This window comes from Gopherus evgoodei, chromosome 4 (assembly GCF_007399415.2).
Source record: "Gopherus evgoodei ecotype Sinaloan lineage chromosome 4, rGopEvg1_v1.p, whole genome shotgun sequence".
Classification (NCBI taxonomy): Eukaryota; Metazoa; Chordata; order Testudines; family Testudinidae; genus Gopherus; species Gopherus evgoodei.
The window spans coordinates 34,705,771-34,729,234 of NC_044325.1; the positions used below are offsets into that span (position 1 = coordinate 34,705,771).

A 23,464-nucleotide genomic window follows, 5' to 3' on the forward strand; every position below is an offset into this window, starting at 1 on the left:
ACATTTAATATAAATGCTTCTGTTTCTCTTTTATGAGGCACAGCACATACCTGTATTGTGTATCTTAGAAGAGTTGTCACTTTATATTGATAAAAGAAAATTATCCACTTTCAGTGCTTTCACACAAAGATTTTTATGGTGAGTAAAGATAGTTATCTGAAAACAGGAATTGGCAAATTTAGAATAATGCATTGCATAACATATACTGTATTTATTTATAGTGTTTAATAGACAATCAGAATTTCCATTAAATCCTGTGGGGTTTTTTCGTAAATCAAAGCATAAAAAAGTATCTGACCACCTATATTGATTTATTTCCCTTGCTGCCTATAATGTTTGTCTATTTTTAAGTTTTGATGAATATCTCTATTATTGAATAAAGTACTGCCAAAAAGGAACATAGCTAATGACCTGTACAGGTTTAATGATAGTTTAGGCATACAGTATGTCTAAAGAATTTATTAATATACAATTATTTTATCAATGTTATAGTTTAGCTAATGGGCACAATTTTCATTTAATAAATATTAAAGGCTCCTGTTACTTTCTTTAAAAGTATATCTTGAACAATTGCATATGTTAAAGATAATGTTTATATAATTCCATCTGTTGTTACGAAGGCGGCTTTGCTGGTGGTTTGTGTTGTTCAGCTCTATGCTACCCTTATGTGTTGTTTTATACTTAGGCAACTGGATTCACCATCTGTTTAAGAGGGAAAAATGACAAGAATCAATCGGAAGCCATAGATTTCTAAAAACCTCTAATGCAAATCAGTGGTGTACAGGCTTAGCACTCTTCTACCTCTATGTAGAAGTATCCATCATAAATAGAAACAGTGTAATTGTAAATAGTGCCTTTTTCTTTTTCTTTTTTAAAAAAAGGCAGTTTCCTACAAGAGTAATCTAAGCTTCCTCTTGTTCACTACTGTTTAGAAACATAAATATGATATGATCCCAAATTAAGAACAAAATATGTGTGTAGGATAAAAAATTTAAAATACTTTAAAATCACTTCCTTTATTTACTTGCTAAATTCTAGATTTCCCTTGCAGACATCTAAAATGCTGGAGAGTGCGCAGAAAAAACCTTTTTACTATGCTTCTCATATTTGCAGCAGTATCAGCGGGGAGAGGGCTTCAGCAGAATGTAATGGTCCAAACTGGATTTTGCCTGTATACCATTAGCACTGCTGTTTTAGCTGAGGAATTATTTTTCACATAATGCTAATCACAGATATTGTATTGGTTTATGTTGTTTTCAGTACATAAAGGGGTAAGAACTCTGTTCTGAATTAATAAATGGTGGCAAAAGGTGCTTACAAAGGGAGACTGTGACTTGCCCAGGGTCACATAGGAAGTCCATGGCAGAGCAGGGAATTTAATCTTGGTCTCCCACATCCTAAACCCGTGCTTTAACCATTGGACAATCCTTCCCCACTAGTAGTTTTACAGCCTTTAAGATTTATCTTCACCATTTCCTATGGTTGTTAATACTTCTTACAGTAATGTTTCAGCAGTGGGAATCGGCAGAGCAAATGAAAATATATTGTTAAACCAGCAGTTCCCAAATTTTTTGCCTGCATAACCACATTTTCAGACTTACTGCTTCCCACGCCCCAGACAGCATGGAGGATGCCATTTTGTAGAGAAAAATGTTGTCTTTCACACATGGGCTCTCAACCCCATCTGCCAATGGAACAACCCCACTTGGGGCACAACCTATCGTTTGGGAACTGCTGGGTTAAACGCTAACCATTTTTGGCAGAAGTGCATTTTGGGCAATCTTGTGAACAGTCAAATACATACAAATGGATTTCTGGAAATCAAACAGTGGATAAAAATCTGATTTTTTTACTAACAAATCTGATTTTTCATGTAAATTGAATTTGTTTTCATTCTGTTTCTTAAATTATAAATCTTTGTAAAAAATAAACCTGTTGAAAATTAAATCTAAATTTAATACAAAATATCTTGATGCCTAAAATTATAATCTCTTAAAACTTGTAAATAAAAAATAAATATGTATCCATAAGCCTCTGTCAAAAACTTTGAGTTAAAGGCTGCTTTTCTATGTAAAGAAACAATCAGAGAAAAAACAGATAACTTTTGAGATCAGGCTTTATAAATATGGCACAAAAGGTCATGCAGTGTATGAAGGGCTTCATCCTGTGAGGGATACAGAGATTGTGCTTTTGAGTACAAGACACTGGCAAAGTCATCACAGGCATTGGGACATGGCCTCTGACTTCAGGAGACACCATCATGTGATCTCCTCAAGATCATCCTGAGCCCACCTGGGTCTCATACTCCTATTTTATAGCTTCTCCCTATCAGAACTCTGATTGGCTCACTTCTCAAATTAAGACTGGTTATGAATCCACCCACCATGGAAATGTACCTTCCAGCTCACTGTTCTGCCCAGTAACTACCAACCCTTGCTCCTGGATGGTCCTGAGCACTTCAAGTAAATGGCCTTGCTCTGTCTCCCTGCATGTGTACACATAGATAGAAACAGAAATTCATTGATTTTGCAACTGCCTCACTCTCTGTCTCTAAACAAATAAAATACTGTAGTGCAAAAGGTAAGTGGGTTACATGAGCAGAAGTCTTGGATTCATGTTAGTTCTTTGTTTTTCTGAGGATGGCTAGGAGTGCAGCCTCTAATGTTGATTTCAACACTTAGGAACTAGAGAAACAACACTGCCATGGCTGCAGGTCGTAAAAAATACCCTATTTGGGAATATTTTCAAGAAGTTCCTGTTCCTCTGGGTGAAAAAGGAACACATGCCAGATGTAAACAGTGCAAAAAAGAGATAGTAGGCTTGGTTGTCATAATGAAACAACATTATGAAATGTGCTCCTCAGAAGGCAGTGACATTGAAGATGATGTGGATTGTCAGAAGAATCTAGATCAGCTGAGAAGAGTGTTCTTGGTGTTTATGATCAAAGAAGCTGTTTTCTGCTATTTGATTTCTTCTGAATTCAGAGACACAACAAGACACAAAGACTATCATCCATTTCTGCTCCCAACTGGAACATCTCGAGGGCCCCAGACTTAGACTAGCTGCTCAAATTGAAAAGGGGCACCAATATCTAACCAATATCTAACTAATAAAACATTTTTTAAAATATTGTATATGGATGGGGCTAGATAGTACAGTAATTTAATATACTTAGTTTCTGAGGTCTGGGTTCAAATTTGATTTGGGTCACACATACAATTAGTTTTGTCTCTATCAAGTCACCAATGACCATCTGGTTACACCAGAATGTTGTCTCATTTTCCAATGCATTTCACAGTAATTTACAGTCTTTCAAGCATATTTCAAGTATTGATATAGATGGGATGATACAAGCAGTTTCAGTAACAAAGTGCACTGTGGGAGAAAACTTGTACAATAGGTCATATGCTCTCTTTCCTCTGTAACACACCATGGAAAGGGAGCACTAGCCCAGCAACTGAGTTGCATTTGAGGTGGCATTCTGGCACCCCCGAGGAGAATAGATATGCTGCCACCAGATCACACATAGCCTAGTAATACAAGGGAACAGCAAGACCAGTTCCTGCAGACCTTAGGACAACTATGCTCCACTTTTCACAGCATGCACCAGAAGCATAGTCTTCTGGTTTTCTCCGATTGTCTGGCTCCCCGCTAGACATGCACTCATACTTCCTCTGTGGTACAATGAAGTTCCAGAGGGAGAATTACTGCTGCTCATGGCAACAAAAACTTACACTGCATTATAAATTGCATTGTCCTGAGTAGTTAGCACCCTTAAACTCTTACTGATCATAAGTGTAAGATAGCAAAGTTGTGGGGTGGGGCTGTAACTGCAGCTCAGGAATGCAATAAACAGGAACGTCAGAAGATGAGGGAGAGGAAATCATAGCCTCTAAAGCTGCTGGGAGAGATTATGTTGTGTTGTGAACCAGAAATTTAGCCAGGACTGATACTACCCAAACATATTTGCAAAACATGAGACATCCTACCCAGTCTTTTTTGGCACCTATATGCCTTGTGGTGTTGGCCTCAGAAAAGCTAAAGGCAGCTATATGGTGGAGGACATTCAACCTCTTCACTACCTTTCATCTTCTCATGGTCCCTCCTCCAAGTCTTCTCTGCAGCATTAGTGCTTTACTGCTTCTCTCCACATTGCATGAGAGAAAGGAAATGTATGGCCCAATGCCTGACTCTAGTTAGTGCTGTCTCATAGTTCCATGACCACTAAAATACATTCCCCAGGATAAAATTTCTTTTACATGCATAGTGTCTTTTTCCAATCATGGAGAATTTACCTAATCTGTTTCTCTCTTTATTATTAATAAAGAGATTTGAGAATTTAGATTTCACACGCAAACCTTTAGTTATCCTACACAGTGTTACCTAATGCACCAGCCCAACATGCTATTTGTCACAGTTCTCATTTGGGTTTTGTTTTCTTGAGATTTGATCATACTTCACATAGTGAATGATTAATATTAAACATTGCTACTTATTTTACTACATTAGGTCTCACAATTTAAGTTATGGGACTTTTGTATAATTTCGTTTGGAATTCTTTGTTTTATAAACACAGTGGAAAGTATTGATGCTGGCCAGTAAAAGAAAAGATATTTTAACTTACAGGGATTCCCCCCTGTTCAGCTTCCATCTGCACAGGCGAAACGCCACAGCTTTTCAGTTGCCTGCAGCTATACCTTATGTTCATTCTGGAGTTTTTATCTTTCCATAAAAAATGCATTTTTCCTCCTAAATGAGTATCTATTATGCCAATATTGTTCATTTTAAAAAATAGATTATATTTAACATTCCTATTCTGGTTTTATTATAAAGCAAGGGAACCAACAGCACTGTTTTGTTAAATTTGGAAATTAGACTCTTTAATGAAAGAATATTCCAACTGCACTAAACTCTTCTTTATTAATTTTTGATATTCCATACTTTTTCAGGTATACATCTGTATAAAGTGTTGCTAAATCCACTGCTAAAATATTGTGTCCATTTCTGCTATCCACACCATAAAAATGATGTTGAAAAAATTTAAAGGATTCAGAGTCACCAGAATACCTTTATGATGACTAAAGGAATGCAACATAGTTAGCTTATAAAAGAGGTTAAAGGGCAACTTGATCACCATCTATAATTATCTATACATGGATAAGATAGCTCAAGCTAAAGAGCTAATCTAGCAGACAGTCATAACAGGATCCAAGACTGGAAGTTGAAATCAGCAAAACAAGAAACAACTTTTTAACATTGAGGGTAGTTAGCCATTGGAACAGATTACCCAGGAGTGTGGTAAATTCTTCATCACTCCGTCTCTAAATCAGGATTGGTATCTTTCTAAAAGATGTTACCTGGCTAAGACCCCTCTGATCTTAAAAATTACAACTCTATTAAATATACCATTAATGTGGGCTGTATAGAAATTGTATAGAACTCTCATAGAATTTCTATGCATAACACATTCCTCCCCTTCTCACCCACAGGAATGGTTCATAATATGACTATAATAAACTAGAAAAAGAGAATAGACTTCTTCAAATTCTGATGCAGCCTGGAAAGCATTATGCTCCAAAACATGAACATTTCAATAATTATAAATTCAAATGATTAGATAGTTTTCTGGCTTGCGCTGCATGTTTGGATTGCTGTGTACTGGAAATTTGTTAATTTAGAGAGTATTTGTAACTGGAACTCTCCTAATGTCATAGTGTATTGTGAACCAAAAATCTGAGCACAATCAGATGAAAGACTGAAAAAGCAGAAAAGAATTCAAAGGAGAATGAGTATGGCAAAGAGACTCTTAGGTTTGATAAGGAAGTATTTGTTACCTGTGTGAGGGGAGAGTTAGAAATAAAGAGGAGAAAAATGGGATGATAGATAGCACTGTACTCTATTCAGTCCATTCGAAATCTTGTCTATACCTTATGTGCCACTTGGCAGCAAAGCCCTTTATCTCACATTTAATCTTACTTATTTGGCATACAAGTTGCACAGCAAGGGAAGATGGCTGCTATACAAAGCTTCTAAACCCCTGTAAGTGGCACTTTAGGAGTCGTAGGTGACTGCTGGCTTCTTGTCAAAATATCTGCCAAAATAGTGTTTCAGTTCTTTCTGCCTCTCTACCTATGAAAAAAGGTCAGGTCACACTAGTCTTCGCTGTTATCCTTCCTCTTCTGAATTGTGAAAGATCTCCCTCTTTATTCCACTAAATGGCATCAGATTTCCTGTAATATTTGTTGTATTAACAAATAACTTATTAACCCCCATACTTATGGTCCATGTCCCCCAACCCTTTGCAAACCAATGCACAGAGCCCATGTGTCTAAGAATCTGTATAATCTTTGCTACGTTACTCCTGAGAGTTCAAATCCTTACTACACCTTCAGTCAAGGGATATGAACTTATTACCTTCAAATGGTCTGCATCTGTGCACTCATCCACAACACCATCTGTTAAAGTGGTTAGGATTCACTTTATTGCCTCTTTTGTGGAAGGCCCTGCTACTGTGAAAAGCCAGTGTTATTGGAAACATAATTTTCCTCATCATTATGCTTCCTTTCTTGCTGGATCATAACACACTACAAGACATTTGAGCACAGAGTAAAAAGCTCTTCAGAATAGCCATTCTTAGGGAATTAAATGATTACTATCACTGTCCCATTTTTATCTCATAATCAAGTTCAAGATGGTACTAGATATCTCTGCTGAAGTGATTATATATTTGAAATAGATATTGCTTGATCTCCATTTAGGTCCCATAGTGTTTAAGACAGACTCATTTTTTCTATTAATGTTAATATACTTATGAGTCTTTACAACTGTCCCTTTACTTAGAAAGACTTGAACTACACTTTAAGCATGAATCTATCAAATAGGTAAGATTTTAGGTTCCTTTATTTACACTGATACTAATAGTATCATTTAGAACAATTACATTTCACTGACAGTGCATCTCTGATTAAACAGGCATGAAATGTGGGAGCTAGATGACTTGCAAGATGGCAGTCCCTATTGACAAGGGGCAAACTAGGTGCCTTTTTTGTTTGGGGGAATCCCATATCTCTGTATATGTTCAGTATGCATGTCATTTTCTAAGTAGCCAAAGGCATGAATTAAAATGTTTTTTCTAGACCACTCTGGGTGGCCAATGAGTATAGTTGACCTCCTTGGACAACCACAGTTTTGTCAAGAAGTGCCTCGTCAGTTCCAGATCTGTCTGCTCCTGGGCTCCATCTTCCAAAGCTCCAGATTCAGAACACTTTGGTAGGTCTTTTTCTGCTAAACTTGTAGAAGTAAAGGAGCATCTTCTAAGTCCAGAAACTGATCTCCTCTGAGAACTTCTGCTATAAAGAGGTCTAAATTGCCTCTTCACGCCCATTCCAAGGAGACTCCACAGCCTGAATCAAGAACTGTGGGAGCTTGAAAGGAGCATGGTACCGTATCTTCAGTACTGTATTGAGATAATAAACTGTCTACCTCTGGTACTAAGGCAGTGGCCTCAGGAGACAGTGTGGCACTGAGTGCTTCAGTACTGGGTACCTACCGATTGCTTCAACAGTTTTAGACACAACAAATCCTGCATCTTGGCAGGGGGTTAGACTAGATGACTCTTGTGGTCCCTTCTAATCCTGTGATTCTAAGTAAATTGGCATTGTTACCCCTGGGCTACTCTTCAGTGTAGAAGTTTATGATACCATCTATCTTGGTACTGGGGAAGTATACAGCATCAAAGGACTGCCAGGTTTTGGAGGAGCTGGAGTCTCTCATAACTTTCAGTAGGGCTAAACATTCTTCTGGTATGCATGCCCACTGGTTCAGAATACAGACCTCCTCTCTGACACCGCCTCCTAGACCTGTATTACACCCTAGCACTTCTGTCTCAAGAGCCTTTAAAGTTAGAATGTTCATATTCATCACTGGACTCAGAACACAGTGGGAAGGGGTCCCCTACTTATTCCTTTATGTGCTCCTTTTCTGCATTTTATGGTCAGAAAAGTAATCTAGGATCTCATACAAGCCTAGACTTCATAGGGTTTATGAAAGTGGTATCCTTCCATGTGGGCTCCTACTGCTGTAATTTACCAACATGGCCATATTGGGGTCCTGATTGTAGGCATCTTTCCCATGCACCACCTCCTAGAGATAGATCCTTCCTGTATGTTCAGAGGCAAAAACCTGTGCAGCCACAGATGTTCCCTCATCATTCTCAACCAGCAGAGAAAATGTCTGAGGAGGAGCAGCTCCACAGTGAGGATATACACGCACACAGTGGCTATCTTGTCCTTTAGATGGAGGTGATAATTTCCTCCACACCATCTTATCCAGATAACTAGAAGAATTTCCAGGATTTATTGAAATGATAGCGAAAAATGTCAAGATCTCAACAGAGGAGGTGCGTGATACCTGACATAAATTGTTGAACATTCTCTACACTACGATGCCAGGAAGAGTGACTCTTCCTATTAATGAAGCTTTATTGGACCTTGCCAAGAATGATGGATGGACACTGGCAACAGTAAAGGAACTTCAGTGAAATCAGACAAATAATACTATCTGGGAGCAGAATACCTTTATTCACAGCCAGTACCTGGCTTTTTGGTAATTGTGGTAGCTAACAAAAAGAATACACGATACCAGCCAAAGATGACTCTCGCCCAAAAGGAACCAAAATGATGATCTATTTGGTCATAAATGTTATTCCTCTGTAAGCTTATAATTTAGAATGTCAAATTATCAGACTTTGCTTACATATTATGATTTTCTAATATATAATATATTTATGGATTTCTTTGATAAATTGCCACAGGAACATAGAGAGGAATTTAAATGCTTGATTTCACTGAGACAGTTAGTGATATAATGAACATCTCTGCAAGCAGCTCTAGATGCTGCAGATACTGCTTCACAATTAATGGCTACTTCTGTGATCATGAAGCACACATCTTGTCTCCAGAGTTCAAGAATCCCCAGGGAAGTTCAATAAACAGTGGAAAATCTTCTGTTCAAGGGCTCAAATCTATTCAGTGCAAAAACTGATGATACCTTTCACACTTGGAATGATTCTTATGCCACACTTTGCTCCCATGGGTGTATACACCTGTACAGAAAAAGAAAACATTAGACCTCACACATACTGTAGACAGAGGACAGCACTATGCATTTTATTTTATCAGAGATCAATGACCTAGAAAAAGACAGTGCTACCGGAAGAAGAGACATGGTGCGACAATTATAGCTATATTCTACTCCACAGACGCAATCAAACAATCATTTTGATGGGTTGGTTGAGCGTCACAATTTAACCACAATGACAGATCTAGTCCTTTCTTTCCCTCCCTTTGGAAAAGCCTCTACTACTTCCAGAAATCCTGGAACTCCATAGCAATGGACCGCTAGGTCAGGAACGTTATTTTAGCAGGTTATTTCATACAGATCCATACTGCTCTATCCCTTACACATACACCCCACAACTTGTCCGTATTCAGTAACCCCTTTCTCAAGAGACTGCTAGAACAGAAATTGAAATCACTTTCCTTTTTTAGAGCTGTAGAAGAGGTTCCACTGTAACACACAGGGAAAGCTTTCTAGTCACATTATATCTTCATATCCAGAAAGAAGGGAGAACGGTGGCTAGTTCTGGATTTCAGAGTACTCAATACCTTTATTGACCAAGTCAAATTAAGAATGTTCACATTAGCCTCCATAATGCCATATCTAGATCCAGAATACTGGTTTGCAGCTCTATACCTGTCTGTTTGCATATTGCCATACACCTGACACAAAATAAATATTTAAGGATTCTAGTGGAACAATACCATTATCAGTACAAAGTTCTGTTCTGTAGTCTCTCTACTGTACTGCGGGTGATCACCAAGGTCTTAGCAGTATTAGCTGTAAATCCAGGAAGACAAGGTATAGCAATTTATCTATACCTGGATGACTGGCTGGTCAGAGGGAAGTTCTCAGCGCCATGTGTGAAGCTTCATCAAATTCTTCAACTTTTCATATGCCTCAGCCTAAAACCACAAAGACAAGTCTATTTTAACTCTAACTCAACAATTAGAATTAGTAGTGGTAGTATTATGCTCCAAGACAGCCGAAGTGTATCTGTCCTGGGACAGATTAGAAACCATGTCCATGTTTGTCATGCAGCTTCATATAAATCCATAGATACAGTGCAGACTTGCTTAAGTCTACTTGGACACATGGCCTCCTGCATTTTGTCACGTAGCATGATAGACTACACCTACACTAATGCAGGGTTGACTAAAAATCACTATATGCACCAAACAGACCCAATTTAGATACAGTGTGCCTCTGCAGATTCTATAAGCTATTCTCTCCTCATTGAACTGATGGAAAGACCCCAATAAGGTGTGCAATGGTGTACCTTTTACACCATCCCTCCCAATCAGAACTTTATTAACCATTCCATCACTACTGGCTTGAGGACCATATCTAGACCACCATCAAGCACAGGGCAAATGGACCGATGAGGAGACTCACTTACATATAAATGTACTGGAGCTCAGAGCAGTGAACAAGGCTTGTGTCGAATTCTTACTCCTGCTTAAGGGACTAGCTGTCAGTTCTTGATGGACAACACAATTGCCTTGTTCTATATAAATAGGCAGTCAAGGGCTCGATCATCCCTGCTGTGTCAAGAGGGAGTTTGGTTATAAAACTGGTGTATTCAGCATCAGTTGTCTCCACAATTCTGCAGAACATTTTAGCAGACAATTTAAGCAGACACTTTGCAACAGGTCATGAGTGGACAATCAAGAACTCGGTAATTTGGACACTCTTCAAGGATTGGGGTCATTTGTCAATTGATCTGTTTGTGACAGATCGGAACAAGAAGTGTCAGATTTTTTATTACAGGTCAGAGTCTAGGGTTCCTTTCAGACATATTTCTCATTTGATGGTCCCCTGCATTGATGTATGCCTATCCTCTAATTCCATTGTTTCCCAGGATACTCAGGAAGATCAAACAAAATGCTGCCAAAATCATCCTATAGCTCGTGTCTCACCAAGGCAGTTTCGATACCCAAAACTGATGTTATTGCAGATATGTCCTCTAAGAATATTACCTATAATTCCAGTCTTGCTCTCCCAAAATAATGGGATAATTTGTCTTTCAACCCATCCTCCCTACATCTTATGGCTTGCCTTCTGGATAGATGTCAGAAGTAGAGAGAGAATGTTCCCTATTCTGGAGGTATGGCCTGCATTCCTTGTTCCTATATTTGTAACTTTGAATGTGGCTATAGTAAAATGTATTTTGTTTGAATGGAGCCTGCTTACCAAACAAACTAATTTGTTCTCTCTGACCGCTCAGTCCCCATAATTATTTATCAATCTACTAATCTTTGTGTCATCAACAAATTTTATCAGCAATGATTTTTATATTGACTTCAGTATCACTGATAAAAATATTGATCCCTGCAGAATAGTGGTGCCAGGTAGAGCAATGTGACAAATAGGGGGCTGTGTGTGTGATTGCCCATCCACTTCTAAGCAGTGGTCCCGTACTAAATCAGTATGGCTGCTGCTGGAGCAATCTGGAATGTTGCTCCAGCTGTGTGGTCACAACACCACTGAAATTTGATCCAACTGCTCCTTCATATAGATGGAGGGGTGGCCGGGCCAAATTTCAGTGAGTGGTGTTGTGACCTGATGCACAGCGTTGCAGTGCAACTCAAATTTGGCCTGACTGCCTCTTCGTCCAGACAGAGGGGCAGCCAGTCTAAATGGTTTTGCAGCCTGGCACACAGGGAGTCTGTTCTTGGACAGCAGAGCACAGGGGAACGTGCTAAGGACTCAACTTCTAGTGGCACTAGTTCATGCACTGGTTGGATAAGAGAGAGGTGAGACTCCCTGCCCAAGGGAGACCTGAGATCCCTGTAGGGGGTGGGGGATGAGCAGGGACCAGAATTCTCCCCCTCCACCACCCAGCAATTATCTGAATTGGTGCAACTGCTGCAGAACCCTCCTAGAAAGACTCTCATTTGATGATGATTCCCCAGTGACTACTGCTCTTTGAGATCTGCCAGTTAGCCAGTTCTTAATCCATTTAATGGACCAATTTTGGAGGAACGAAGAGAACCACATGGGAGGGAACTTTGGAGGAAGTGCCTACAGTAGGAGGGAATAAAGAGTCTGTCAGTTTTAAGATATCTTTGAATTATTTTCTTCTTCTTAAAAATGAAACAATAAATGAAAATATATTTATTGTCCATCTTATTACAGTCTGTGATATTGAAAATGAGCAGAACAGTTCTTATTGAATAAGCATCATCATAAACTACACATCCCTCTCTCCAAACTGAACTCAAACAGTTTAAGATTCAGGATCGGTTTGTATAAACTTAAGAACCTTCCTACAATTAACTGTAAACAAAAAGTTTGTTCCTGCTCCTGCTCCTGGAGAATTTTGCTATTGTTCAGTGGGAAGAGGACAGGGCTTTTTTTCTGTCTTTGTCCCCTTGCTCAGAGGTGACTGCTGGTCTGTTGAGCTACAGGTACCATACCATTCAGTTCTTGTTCACTCTGTCAGCTAATATAATCTTTACACATTCATTAACAGTAAAAATAAATGTGCTGCTGACTTCAAATAAAATATTTTCACATTTTAATGTCTGAAAGAAAAATATGTTAATTATAAAATGTTACATTGGCAGGATGAATTAAACACGTGATAAAAGAGGAATGTTCCAGATTGTTTAAAATTCTTATTTTATTAAGCATAACACAAATCACTTGTGTGATCCTCTTTTAAGCTAGTATTTAATTTGATCCTTACTTTAAAAATATCATTTAACAAACTGGAGAGCACTCCAGGCTATTTCAAGGATAAGTACTTTTATACCTTGATGATAACGTGATGATATGACAATTTAAATACCTCCTTGAGACCTCCCTCTCTCAAAATAGAACCTTTAACTATTAATAATCCAATAATATTACATCCTGTTTTAGCCAACAAAACTGCAAAAATCTTTTTCTTCTGTGTTTATTAAGTATCAGAGTGGCTTTTCCTAACACTTACGTCTTTAAAGAAATTAAATGAAAATACGCATTACTAACTTAACTGCTGTGGGAGCCCTGCAGGAATCCCATCAACAAAGAAGCAAGCACTAAAAGTAGAAAGAGCTGGCTGGTTAATTAGAAGAGAAGTCTGCTTGTTGGAGAAGCTGTCATCCTTGAATCTTCAATTGATGGGTCATTTCATCCCCAGCAGGGGCTCCTTGCATGAAGTGTAATTTTTACTCTCACTGTTCAATCAGTATGACAGCTCTGGCTCTAATGTGATGGAAGTTTTGACTCTAGTTTGAATTATTCCTCTGACAGTTCATTAAAAAAAAATCAGAACCAAACAATCAAAAATAAAACAAAATTAAAACATTCTTTTTAATTTAAAACTCTGCCTGGCTATTAGAATTTTACTGTTAATGTACCCAGTGAGGTTATATACATAAGGGTCAAATTCCGTAGTTCCTTGTAGTTGCTATAATTTTTCTGAATAATGTGTCAATTAGTGAGTCTGTAATTCAAAGCTATCCAGACTGTTATAGTACAAAGCATCTACTATAACCTTGAACTGTAAACTCTCAAGTCTATATGCCCTCACTATAATTTACTGTATGCTCAAATGATAAATTATAGTTGCATTCTGGAATTATATGGTATAATTAAAAGAAATACTTTACAAGTTGTGTGTTCCACAAGGAGGCATTTTGTACAATTTCAAGAAAATGTTCTGTCTTTTCATTGTTGTTTCCATAAACACTTTTCCATGTGAAAATGTTACTTTGGCAATTTTTTCCAAGGGCTTGGCTACACTGGAGAGTTGCAGCGCTGGTGGTGGGTTTACAGCGCTGCAACTTACTCACTGTCCACACTTGCAAGGCACATACAGCGCTGCATCTCCCTGGCTGCAGCGCTGGCTGTACTCCTGCTCTGCCTGGGGTATAACGATTGCAGCGCTCGTGATGCAGCGCTGCTCCGCCAGTGTGGCCACCAAAAGCGCTGTAATTGGCCTCCAAAGGTATTCGGAGGTTTCCCAGAATGCCTGTTCAGCCACTCCCAACAGCACTGCAAATGTTGCCACACTGCAGCTCTGGTAGCTGTCAGTGTGGCCACACTGCAGCGCTTTCCCTACACAGCTGTACGAAGGCAGCTGTAACTCCCAGCGCTGTACAGCTGCAAGTGTAGCCATACCCCCAGTTGAAATTCCTGTGATTTTTTTCTAGCACATAAGAAGTTCCCATTGGAGCAGACATATCAGGAAATAGTAGTAGCTATGAACATTTAGCAGCCATGAATGGACATAAGAATGGTCATACTGGGTCAGACCAAAAGTCTGTCTTCTGACGGTGGCCAAAGCCAGGTGCTCCAGAGGGAATGAACAGAACAGGTAATCACCAAGTGATCCATTCCCTGTCGCCTATTCCAAGCTTTTGGCAAACAGAGGCTGGGGACACATTGTCTTGTATTATGTTTAATACTTTTTATTTGTACTACAGTAATTCCTGGAGAGATAGTTCAAGATTGGGGTCCTCATTGTAATGGTTATTGAACATATACAGAATAAAAGATGATCCCTAGTCCAAAGTACTTACAATTTAAATAGAGACAACATGTGACAGGTTGATTTAGAACACAATGAGAGGGAAAGATAAAGGTGACCATAATATATTTGCTAAGTGTAATTTACGCATACTAGGTAAGTGTGATTTGGAAAATTTCAACTAGAGCTGTTAGGCACCACGATTACAAAAATAAATAATATTAATAATAATAATAATTAATAGGATATATGTGGTAGAAAGCTAAATATTAATGGGGATATAACTCCCTTAGAAGATGAATTGGATATTTGTGGTTGATGCAAGGAGAGAGAAGTGCCAGAGATGTTCAGAGCAGAGAAGCTTTTTGGGAGAAGACTGTGAACAAAAATGCAAGTCACATTTCATACATACAGACAGTGCTGCTGAGTGGCTTGCTGTGTCTCATTACAATTAAGGTACCACCAGGGTAATTCAGGAAACCACAGAACTCTTCATCTGCACGGCACCAGTGTCCAAAGTTATTTAAAGAGAATAATCAGCCTGTCTTTAAGTACAACTCACACGTAGATGAGGAGAGAGCAGGAAGTGTGGAATAACCCTGTACAAGGGTTTGCTGGGGCTCAACCCCCTCTGAGGCGGTGGGGAGCCACACTGGTTCCCTACACACAGTTGATGTTTGGAGGAATTAGTCTGGTTGTGGGGTCTTCCTCGGCAGCCCTTGCAGTACTGGAACAAACACCATAAGCCCAGGCCCTGGGGCAGGACAGGGCAACAAGGAGTCCGGTGCTCAGGCCCTCAGGCAGGGCTGAGCAACCACAATATAATAGAAATAAGCCCAGGCCCTAGGTCAGGGCGGGGCAGTGCAAAGTCAGGGGCTCAGTCCCTCAGGCAGGCTGAGCAACAACAATACAATGAATAGCAAGCCCAGGCCCTGGTAAGGGCGGGGCAGTACAGAGCCAGGGGCTCAGGCCCTCATGCAGGGCTGAGCAACAACAGTAGGCCCAAGCCTTCGCAGGCCTGGGACAGGGGGAGACTGCCTCCCACAAGTTGGGTGGCAGGGGGGATGCAGGCCCTCCCACTCCACTGTGTCCCAGCCCAGGCCCTAGCAGCGGCAGAAGACCTGCTGCGTAGTCAGTGGGGATCCTGGCCGCAACACACTGACATGGGTTCTGGCAGTGCTGCAGCCAGACTAGGGTTGGCTGCCCCCGGGCTACTTCCAGACTCCCCCTCAGGTAGTACCTGGGTCAGGGTGTTATCCTTTGGGGGGTCCAGCACCTTAGGCTCCTCGGGGTAGTGGGAAAGCGGCAGGCCCAGCAACTCCTCCGGGTAGCGGGTGCAGGGCAGGTCCAGCAGCTCCTCCAGGTAGCGGGCACAGGGTAGGTCCAGGAACTCCTCCAGGTAGTGGGCGCAGGGCAGGTCCAACAACTCCTCCGAGTAGCGGGTGTAGGGCAGGCCCAGCCAGTCCTGGCGGCCACCTGGGGCCACAGAGTTCTCCCAGTCGCAGGGTAGACAGGAGGCGTCTGGCTTCTCCGGTGGCTGGGGTCTTACTGAGTTCTGAGGGCGAGGCTTTATACTTCCGGATCACCGCCTGACCCTCTGAGGGGTGGGCTCTGAGCTCCCTAGCTCTGCCCACTCTGGCCTCCGGATGGGCTCTTCCCTCTCCAGGGCGGAGGGGAGCCACACCGGCTCCCTACAAAGCCATAGTTTAAGGATTCATGAAGGAAATGTATTCCAGTGTTGAATCTTCTATCAGAGTTACTTATATGACCATAGCAGACAAGGAAAAGCCACTAGTACTCTTAGCCTGTTTTAAACCAGTTGTATGTGAGTGATGGAGAAACCTAGCTATGGAAATGTGAGCTAACTCAGCGCTCAGATGTCTCGTAGGAGCTGTGATATGGCAATTTCCTGCAATATCCTGGACAAACCTTATTGAATTAAGTTAAACTTAAGGAGCTCATTGTGTTAAAAATGCAAATGCTTGTTTGTTATTGTGGGATTGTATGTAACTTGTCTAGGAGACATGACTAATGTCAACCTTGGGAAGTGTTACGAGCTTCAAAGAACTCTTTTAGACAATGGCCTAAGACAAGAATGAACTGTTAGTTGAGTAGGTTTCCTAGGAAATCCTTGGGAAGAAGAGAATGCAAATTACCCGCCTACAGATCCATCCTTTTGAAGCTGCACCTTGAAGAGAAATCAGTTGTCTAGCTGATTACCAATTCACAGTCTCTTCAAAGACCCAAACTGGATAAAGAAGTGACACTCAAATTCGTGAAGATGCTTATTCTGAGCTAACAGTTGTTATGAATTTGTGACCATCGGAAAAAAACCCTAGATTTGAAGGACTGTTTACCAGCCAGAGCCTTTGTTGGAGTCAGGGGATGATATCTCGTAAACTTATTAGCATGAGTATAGGTTCTTTTATTATTTGTAATGTTTCCTCTATAATGCTATCAACTTAAGAATAAATGTGCTTGCTTTGAAAGAGCTATATGGTAAGTTGCCTATGTCAGTTACAGTGTACATTGTCTCTGAGGAGAAAAGTAAAGCAGGCCAGCTTAGTTAGTCAGGGAATTCACAGTGTAGGCAGGGATCTGTGCAGCCTTGAAATACTGCGGTCAAGAGGGAGAGAGATACATGTCTCTGCCCAAGAAAAATGACATCTGGGGAGCCAGAAGTCTGAGTGGGTGCCTTTGCTGGACCATAGAGGGGGAGTGGAGGTGCAGTTGCCCTGAACTGTGATAGAGCACCTCATATGGCTCTCACCATTTCCTCCAGCTAACTCTGGAAGTATAATTGTCATGTTGCAGGGCCATAGAGAGTATGATCCTCAGATCCCAAGAGGGGCTTGGAGAACTCCTCCTCACAGGCATGAGTGATTACTGTACATGGGTGTAATATCTTGTATTTTATCATAGCTTTTATGTATCTGCTTCGAAAACATTTTTCTCACCAAAGTAGTAAATCAAACTTTCATTGCTTTAAGCTCATTAAGTACTGTATGTAGTGTTGAATTCTCTAGGTATTGTATTTGAGAATGATACATCACAAGATTTAAAAACAAGTCATCTTAGTACAATGAAAAATTTTGAAATCCAAGAAAACATTTTTGTTTGTAGTGTTGTTGTAGCAGTCTTGGTCCCAGGATATTAAAGACACATGGTGGGTGAGGTAATATCTTTTAATGAACCCATTATTGCTGGTGAGAGCGACATGCTTCGAGGTACACAAAGCTCTTCTCCAGATTGGCTCTGTGTAGCTCAAAACTTGTCTCTTTCACCAACAGAAGATGGACAAATAAAAGACGTTAACAGGTAGTGGGCGCGGGGCAGGTCTCTTTAATATCCTGGGACCAACACTGCTTCATCAACACTACAAACAAAAATGTATTTTTGTCACTTTTAGGAAAATACTCAATTTTCTAATGCAGCCATAACCACAGTAAACGCCCATCACTGTGGAATTCAAGAAGAAATAACTCTGAAGTTTTAATTTGTAGCCTGATCTATAGATTATGTATTAATTATATTGATTATTTAAGAATCAAGCTAGCCCTGTGGGCTACAAATTTATACTGGCTGCCTCCCTAATATCTTATTTACTTTTTAAATTTTATTCATGTGATACATTTGCTTTTTTCTCATGAGTGTTCTCTCTCTGCAATTAAAACTTCATCCTTCAAATTAACACAGCATATATTTTCAATGTACAATTAAATAATTTTTTTTTTAATATCATAGATCTGAATGATCACTCAACTTTCCAACTCACTATGTAACTCAGCCATGGAATCCACTGTGGGGGAGGGGAGAAACACAAGTTGGAGCATATATAAAAATTATGACCTATTCCTTTGCACTTTTTAGATCGACATGGTGAATAAACATGATTGAGCTATAAATCAGGATGAGTGTTTTCTCAGTTTTAGTGCCCATTTTCTAGGTGATGGTTACATGAAGCTTATTTGTAATATAAAAAGAAGAAATATTGTAATACTGTGGGCCAAATTCTGCACTCACAAACGTCAATGGGTGTTGTGCCTGAGTAAGAAGTGCCAGATTTAACTTTATATAAACTGTGTTTTAAAGGTGACAAAGGAAAGGGAAATATATTGGCTGATCAATGCATAATGTTGTTATTTATAAAATGAAAGGGTGAAAATACATTTTCAGTATGTGGATAACTTTTTTAAATAAGTACTCTATTTCAGTGATTAAAAAACAGGAAATTTTAAGAGGCAACATATATTAAATATTACTCTTGTTGATTATTCACTTACACTTCTTATTGAGATTTACAGTTAAAATATTCCTGTTGAGAGAAAAGTACCATTTATCTAATCCAATTCCTCAAGAAAAAATACTTAGGTAGTTTCAGGAGTCTTCAACTACCTAATTTAATAAGAGCGTAATTTATATTCCACAGTCAGTAACTTCTGATACTGTTATTACTAAAATTCAAGTAAAAGATTACACAGTCTGTCATATCTACTGCATACCATGAAATATCTACATATATTTTATTAACTAATGAGTAGTGACCTCTGAGATATGCAGTTACGTTAGAGCAATATACTATAACACATTATTTTCTTAATCACAAAGGTAAGTATTTCATCTGTATCCAATGGATGAAGATGAAGATTTAACTCTCAGAGACCATTGTGGTTTTCACATTACTTTGGCAGAGCTCTCAGAAATCCACATTTTAAATTAAGTATAGTATTTCTTAAATTTACTACTTTTAACCAACCATATCTCATTTATCATTCATCAGTCAACATGTGCTGCTGATCTCTGCTAAAATATTGTTCATATAGTGAACTCTGATTTAAAAGAGCCTTTTAGTGGCTTTTGAGATATTGAGCATGTGCTACATACAGTTTTAGGGCCAAATTTTCAAAAACTGCTTCCAATCAGGGGCAGAGGATAAGCATCTAATTGCACCCACTACTTACATAGTCAGACATTTGGGATGAAATCCTGGCCCCATTGAAGTCAATGGCAAACTCACATTGATTTCAATGAAGGATTTCAACCCTAAATTCTAAAATGTGTGCCCATCATTGATTCTGGCAGAAAATTTAGAGGCTTGATTGAAGATCCTTTTGAAAAATAGATGTCTCATAATAATGTCAGAGACTGTTCGTTTCTTGGACATCAGGACACAAATATCAATCTGGATGTATTGTTTGTCTGGATATCTTAGTAAGCTAATTATTACTGGAATACAAACTAGCAAACCTGATCACCAAAGCAGATTTTTTTTTAAATTCTTCAGTAGATCATCTTTTTAAAATAAGCTACGCCCCCTAAGAGAATGTAGCGGTGGACATTCTCCTTTTGCCCACTAAGGAAGTGAGAGGAGCATTTAGACTGTAAAATCATTTAAGTAAAATACCAGTCACTCTTACTTGTCTGAACAGCATCAGGTACATCTATGCTGAAATTTAAATAAAAATAATAAAAAGCCCTAGGTAGATTATTCCAATAGTTAATTATTCTTATTGTTAACAAATTATGACTTAATTGCTAGTCTATCAGAAATCTCTTCCCATGTAGGTATTTGTAGACCATGATCAAATCAGCTCTTAATCTTCTTATAGATTGAGTTTTTTAAGTCTCTTGCTATAAGGAATGTTTTCCAGATCTCGTCATTCTTCTAGCTTTTTTCTGAACGCTTTCCAATTTTTCAACATCCTTTTTGAAGTGTGTACACCAAAATTGGACATGGTGTTCTGGTGATGATCTCATTAATGATAGAGATAATACTACCTCCTTAATTCTCCTTAATATTCCCCTGCTTGCATATCCTAAGGATCACAATCACCCTCTTAGGTACAGCATTGCACTGGGAACTCATGGGCATGACTACACTGCTCCACAGTTCAGATTAATGAGGTGTGAACAGCAGTGCAGACCAAAGTCAAGCACTGTAACTGTTCTATGTGGATGCTGTGGACATGACTTTAAAGGTTTGCAGTGGAAGACTACAGTAGTCCAAACTTGGGACGTTTAAGTTTGTGCCTGCAACATCCACACAAAGGAGTTACGGCACAGAACTTTGGTGAGCACTGCTTTTTAGACCGCCTTAGTCTGAACTCCTGGGCAGTGTAGACTACCCCAAGTCATTTGGTTATCTACCATGATGGTTAAGTCCTTTTCCGCATCACTGCTTCCCAGGATACAGTCCCCCATTTTATAAATGTTACCTACATTCATTGTTCCTAGTGGTTAACTTTGCATTTAGCTGTATTAAGAGGCATTTTGTTTGAATGGGCTCAGTTTAACAAGTGATCTAGATTAGTATGTATAACTAATCTGTTCCCATCATTATTTATCACTCTACCAATTTTTGTGTCATCTGCAAGTTTTACAAACAATGATTTTATATTTACTTTCAGACCTTTGATAAAGAAATTGAATAGCAATTAATCATTTAATATGGACTGTATTGACTTTGTATAGTGCTAATTTTTTTAATCAGAGTGTTATGCAGAAATATATCAAATGTCTTACAGATGTCTAGGTATATTACATCAACCTTACATCAATCAGTTACTTTTATCAATCAAACTTGTAATAGCATCAAAAAATATAAAGTTTGTTTGACAAGACCTATTTTCCTTAAAGCTATGCTGTTTGACATTAATTATGCTGCTACCCTTTAATACTTTATCTGTTAACACCTTTGACATAAATAAGAGCCTGTTTACTCTTCAGAACTGTTGCTTCAAGCACAGATGAAAACACAGTTATCTAAATTTACATCTGGAGGGTTTTCATTATAACTATAAAGACTAGAAACTTTATAAACGTACATTTTTCAAATTGAAGATTAAATAATGCAAAACTGCTGGGGCCACCATATGATTACCATTAGAGTTTATCAGTAAGTACCAGTTCAGCATAACTTTATATTAACTGAGAGAGTGGCAAAAAAAACCTTTTGTTGAAACCTCTTCTTTGGTCTGACATTAGTCCTGCATTGGGGTATTTCATAGGATCAAGTGTGGGCCTTTTGTTAGCATTATCTTTGTCCAGTAAAGAGCTAAGTATCGGGCTAAAGATGTCACAGTGATCATTACAAAAGGTAAATTGCATACCAGTTTGCGGTGCAACAAAGGCTCTGTCACAGAGTTTTGAGGTAATAGCTCCTCTGAAACACTGTGGTCCAGTGGATAGAACACTGGACTGGAAGTGAGGGGCTTGGTTTCTATTTTCAGGTCTTTCACTAGCTTTGAGCAAATCATTTCACCTCTTTATGACTCTGTTTTCCCTTCTGTTGATGTGGATAATGGTATTAAGTTCTGGTCTACACTACAAAATTACTTTGATGTATCTACATCTGTTAGGTGTTTGAATAACCCACAACCCTGAGCAATGTAGTTATACCAGCCTAAGTGCCGATGTATACAGAGCTGTGTTGGTGGGAGAGCTTCTCCCGCTGACATAGCTACCGCCTCTCATGGACATGGAGTTATTAAGCCAACAGGCGACCTCTCTCCAGCAGCTTAAGAGTCTTCACCAAATGCGCTACAGCGGCGCAGCTGCATTGGTCAGCTGCACCAATGTAAATTTCTAGTGTAGACCTGCCTTGCTCTCCTTTTGAAAAGAACTTTGAGAAAGGTAAGGTTGTTTGTTTTGATTTGGTTTTGTGCAGTTCTAGTGACACCACAGTAGGAATACTCCAGAAGGATATTGGTGAATTATAATACAAACTATAAGATATCTATAATATCTTTTCTTTTATAGGGAAGTCGATCAGGATTCTGATGGTCATGTCAGCTTCAAAGAATTTGAATCTGCAATGAACTACGGACAAAATGAAGTATCACAACTGCACTTTGCCTAAAGTGTATTCTCTGGTGAAAAGATAAGATATTTAAAAATCAATGAAACTTCAATAGTTTCAGCTAGCACTCTTACTATAAATGCAGCTCTGAAGAACTGCTTTTGAAGCTCTACAGTTGTGAGTTAGGGTGTATTCATTTACGTGTGTGTGTGTGTGTGTGTGTGTGTGTGTGTGTGTGTGTGTGTGTGTGTGTGTGTGTGTGTGTGTGTGTGTAATACTGAAAATATTTGAAATCTAAGTTGATCCACAATTTATGCTTTGTGGGAACTTCAATTATGTACTTTTTCTGTTTGGCTAAATAGATGAAAAGAGAGGGACTGGTTTCAAGGTACTTAGTATTTTATTAATTGACTTTTTCAGCAGTATTTCACTAACGAGCCAAAATGTCTGAGATACCTTTATAGAGAGGCTACCTGGAACTGAATAGATTAAACCTTATGCGGATGATAGAATTTTTTTTTAAACCATCAGTACATTCATTTTCCATATAAACACCTTGTCCTTTTTCTTATACTATCACACATTGTTTCAATTGCAATATCATTTATTGATTGGACAACTCTGTGATTTAATTCCAAAGCATTGCACTGTTAAAAAAAATTAAGAATTGGATAATATGAAGTGTTTATTAATAATAATAATAATAATAAAACAATAAGATAAACTTTCACACTTTTAAGGCTTTTCTCCATTAAATTAATTCTTTTAGAGGTAGTTTAAAAGAACTCTCATAAATAAAGAAAAACCTCTGAAGTTTAGGTCACACACCTGAACTTAAACAACAAGGAGTCCGGTGGCACTTTAAAGACTAACAGATTTATTTGGGCATAAGCTTTTGTGGGTAAAAAACCCAAGGTATGTACCCAAATCTTGAATGAACTTCAATGAATACTTCTGGTAGTGTATCTTTTGGCCAGGGTATTTCCCCAGAGCTGAGAGGAAATTAAGATGAAATCTGTCATTGCCTGCACACACTCACCCACTCATTGCCTGATTATGAAGATTTTGTACTGTACTCTTATAGGAAATTG

General features: G+C 38.9%; 1 protein-coding gene across 1 annotated transcript in view; it reads left to right on the plus strand.

Annotated features, from left to right (window-relative positions):
* Positions 1–23,085, plus strand: part of EFCAB11 (EF-hand calcium binding domain 11) — a 99,390-nt gene extending 76,305 nt beyond the window's left edge. Inside the window, exon 7 of the mRNA XM_030558947.1 lies at positions 22,334–23,085. Coding sequence (XP_030414807.1) covers positions 22,334–22,433 — 100 coding nt within the window. The 3' untranslated portion in view covers positions 22,434–23,085. The remainder of the gene's footprint in view (positions 1–22,333) is intronic.
* Positions 23,086–23,464: the final 379 nt, after the last annotated feature.